General features: G+C 43.8%; 1 protein-coding gene across 2 annotated transcripts in view; it reads left to right on the top strand.

The window, feature by feature from the left end:
- The first annotated feature begins 1,041 nt into the window (after positions 1-1,041).
- Adam2 (ADAM metallopeptidase domain 2) overlaps positions 1,042-4,036 on the top strand; it is a 50,766-nt gene continuing 47,771 nt past the window's right edge. The window contains exons 1-2 of one of the 2 annotated variants that reach the window (XM_021181627.1): positions 1,042-1,155; positions 1,504-1,580. In XM_021181627.1, the coding sequence (XP_021037286.1) occupies positions 1,083-1,155; positions 1,504-1,580 (150 nt within the window). In that variant the 5' untranslated portion in view covers positions 1,042-1,082. The remainder of the gene's footprint in view (positions 1,156-1,503; positions 1,581-4,036) is intronic. The other variant, XM_021181629.1, reaches the window with a different exon arrangement.

Raw genomic sequence — 4,036 nt, 5'->3', positions numbered from 1 at the left:
GAAACCATAGGGAAATGCTGCCTACTGACTCACTCCCAAGCCCATGTCTAGTCAACTTTCCTATACAACTCAGGACCAGCAGCCTAGGGAATGGTGCCACCTACAGTGGGCTGCACCCTTCTACGTCAATGACCAGTCAAGACCGCCACCCCACCCCCAGCAAGATACACCACAGCCAATCTTATCTCAGCAATCCCTCAGATTAGACTCCCTTCTGAGGTGACTCTAGGCTATGTCAAGTTAACTGAGCTAACTAGAGCAGTGCTGACAGAGAACCTAGAATCTTCATACACTTCTGGTGGGATGTAAATTAGGAGCACAATCTTGAAGGATTCAGAAGTATTTACAAGACATACTCTTCCATCTGGTAACTTCCCCCTGGGAATAAATTCAATATTAAACCAAAATCATACACAGGGGTGTTCATAGACAATACCTAACACATGGTGATGTATTCAATGTGCTGTATGCACCAACAGGAATCTGCTGTCGAGAATGGAACCCACCCAGGGATCTAGATGTGAAAGAATACAGTGTTTCACCCTCTCTGGGAAAAGCTCGAGGCAGACAAAACTGGTCTGTGATCGTGAGAATTGCCAGGGAATCAAGCAGGAGGTTTGATGGTCCGGTGACTGACCTGGGTTGTAGGTACACTGGTTTGCCTCCTTAAATGTTAGTCAGACGCCTATGACTGGCACTATCCAAATATATGCAAAGTACTGTTTGATACCAAAACATTTTTGTTATTAAGAGAGTCAAAAAACAAAACAAAACAAACAAAAAAGAATTAAAAGTTTATGTACGTGTATGGGAACCTTTCTGCTACTCGGCTTTTCCATGTTTCTGATTCTCCGGAGTGAGTTTTGCCTCCTCGACTGCCTATCCTCCCTTTTCCCTTCTTTGGTCTCAGATTTCAAACCCCAGCAAGTCCTTCAAATCTTTCACAGTTTCAAAGCTTTCACGGAGCAGCACAAACGCTTCCGGCACACAGCTGCGCTGCCCACAGCCCTCACCTCGCGCCCCCAACTGCCCTGTAGAGGGCCAACTGCCATTCCCCGGGGCGGGGTCCAGGAGGCCAGGCCATGTGGCTCATCTTGCTTCTGCTGAGTGGGCTGAGTGAACTTGGCGGCCTTAGTGAGTCCCAAACAGAAGGCAGTGAGTAACCACCCGTCTTGGGGCCTTTGGGAGCCAGTCCGCCCTCCCCCACATGTTGGCTTGGGCATCCCAGAATCGCACTTGAACATCCCAGGATCGCCCCTGCATAAGCTCAAGCCACCAACTCACCACAGCTGAAATGCAAAACGGATGCATGGGGCTTTCCCACAGGCCCCAGAACCCTAGGGAAGGAAATATTGGGGGATGGAGTGATCCCAGGCTTGGCTCCTCCAACCCTCCAAAAGTTTTAGATCTTGTTTCAGGTTGATGATGCTTCATGGGATAAGGATGAAGGTTCGTCAGGGTGCAAGGGGTGTGGCTCTGAGAAATGCCTTTTGCACCTTGCAGCTCGTGAGAAATTACACGTGCAAGTCACGGTGCCAGAGAAAATCCGGTCCGTCACAAGCAATGGCTACGAAACACAGGTAATTAACTGCCAATTTGCTTACGAATTAGAAGTCACACGAGTATTTTTCTTGTCGAGAGGTTACCTTGGTATTTCTCATCCATGCTCGCTCAATAGATTTTATACGTGCGCCCTGTTTTCGCCAACATTAACAAGGTTTAGAAAAATCACTGCTGATAATGCGGGATTTCTCAGCCCCACGTCCTTTGGTGCTTTTGAACACTCACAAGTTGACCCGATCCACCAAAGGATCTCTTCCCAACCACCTAGCCAAGTGTGTTTGGAGGAGATGTGATTGGCTGCCATTTAATAGAACTATTTTTTCCACTTTGTAATATGTTCCTCATTAAGATTATTCTTTTCAAACCATCTTTGCTTCTCTTTAAGATTATTTTCCTTAGCGTTTTGTTTGTTTGCTTGCTTGCTTGCTTTTGTTTTGTTACATTTTGTTTTGTTTCATGTAAGCCCTAGAATCGTTTGTGTTTCTTGAAGTAGCAAATCTTTGTGGCTGGGTCACAAATAGTCCGGTCATTGACTGCTCTTGCGTCATGAGCATTTCTTCGTCTGTAGCTCTGAAGGATGCAGCTTGTACATTTTTATAAATCTTTTTGAAAAGAAATGTCTGTGTGTGTTTATGAAACTTGAATCATTAAGTTAAAGGGGCCATTTTAAAAGTGGTTGTTTTGAGCCGGGGGTGGCAGCGCACACCTTTAATCCCAGCACTCGGGAGGCAGAGGCAGGCGGATTTCTGAGTTTGAGGCCAGCCTGGTCTACAAAGTGAGTTCCAGGACAGCCAGGACTACACAGAGAAAAACCAAAAAAAAAAAAAAAAAAAAAAAAGTGGTTGTTTTCTTTTTATTTATTTTATTTTATTTATTTATTTATTTATTTATTTATTTATTTATTTTGGTTTTTCGAGACAGGGTTTCTCTGTGTAGCCCTGGCTGTCCTGGACCTCACTTTGTAGACCAGGCTGGCCTCGAACTCAAAATCTGCCTGCCTCTGCCTCCGGAGTGCTGGGATTAAAGGCGTGCGCCACCACGCACGGCTGTTTTCTTTTTAATTGGAAAACAAAGATTCTACTTGCAAGGACTCACCAGTATATGCAGAGAACAAAATAAAAAAAGCAACTGTCTCAACTGTAAAATTCAGGACTCAAATTGTCTCTCTTGTTAATGGCTGCAAGTCTATTACCCTGTAAGGAACCTGCTGGCTCCCTTAAAACAAAGAGTTTGTTGTACTGGCTCAGGGACAGAAGGTACATTTATAATTACTAAACACAGTAAGGAAGGCCACTGTAAGAGTGAAGCCAGCCTGGCCTACGTTAGTAAGTACCAGGCCAGCAAGGACTACAGCCTGGGAACTTTTCTAAATAAATAAAAAAGCAAAGAAACAAATAAATAAATAAATAAATAACAAGAAAATCCAAGTTGATAGTGGAGACATTATGAAAATAAGGTGCTCCAGGCACTGGAGAGAATGCTGTGTTTAAGAGCCTGTGCTGCTCTGGAGTTTGGTGGCCAGCAACTCCCATTAGGGAATTCCACCACCCCCAAGTCTAGCTCCAGAGAGACTGGCACTCTCTTCTGGCCTCCCATGGTATTGCATATATATGTACGCACCACCTGACAGATATACAGAATTTTTTTTAATTTTTAAAATCTTTTTTAATATTTGGTTTTTTTATTTCAATTATCTTATGCACGAGTGTTCTGCTGCATGTACACCGGCATGCCAGAAGAGGACATCAGATCCCTTTATAGATGGGTGTGAACATGTGGTTGCTGGGAATTGAACTCAGAACCTCTGGTGCTCTTAACCACTGAACCATCTCTCCATCCCTTTAAATATTTTTTAAAAAAGAAGATACCTAAGTAATATTATATTCTGATCATAATTATGTAATTGTGCACATCCAAGTTGCATGTGTTTGAAAATTATTTTTTGTTTATTGTTTAGGGATTTTCTCTTGAGTGCTTGTGATTGAGTCCACTGCCTCAAGCGTGCTAGGCAAGCACTCAACCACTGAACCACATCCCCAGGATACGTTTAAATTAGGAGTAGACTTGCAAACGCATCCAGTTGTCAACAATGCTCCCTTCATATGTAGCATACATCTCTAGCGCCACTCTGCCCATAACTGTAAAGCAAATGTAAACTAATTCCTAGTAGTGGGCTGAATGAATAAACTCTGCTATATTCAGAAAGTGAACTATGGCCCTGGAGGGGAGCAGTGTTGGAGACAGATGTACAGGGAGCAATGGTGGCCCCAGGGGTTGCAGCAATGCTGGCTGTGTCTGAGGCCATGCTTTCAGCAGATAGACCGTGTAATTATGGAAGAATAAAACTTATGTAAGTCAGCATTTATGCAAAACAAACCACTGTTTAAATAAATATTCATAGCCAGGCAGTGGTGGCACACACCTTTAATCCTAGCACTTGAGAGGCAGAGGCAGGTGGATTTCTGAGTTCGAG

This window comes from Mus caroli, chromosome 14 (genome assembly GCF_900094665.2).
Source record: "Mus caroli chromosome 14, CAROLI_EIJ_v1.1, whole genome shotgun sequence".
Classification (NCBI taxonomy): domain Eukaryota; kingdom Metazoa; phylum Chordata; class Mammalia; order Rodentia; family Muridae; genus Mus; species Mus caroli.
This window is presented reverse-complemented; position numbering and strand designations above follow the sequence as displayed.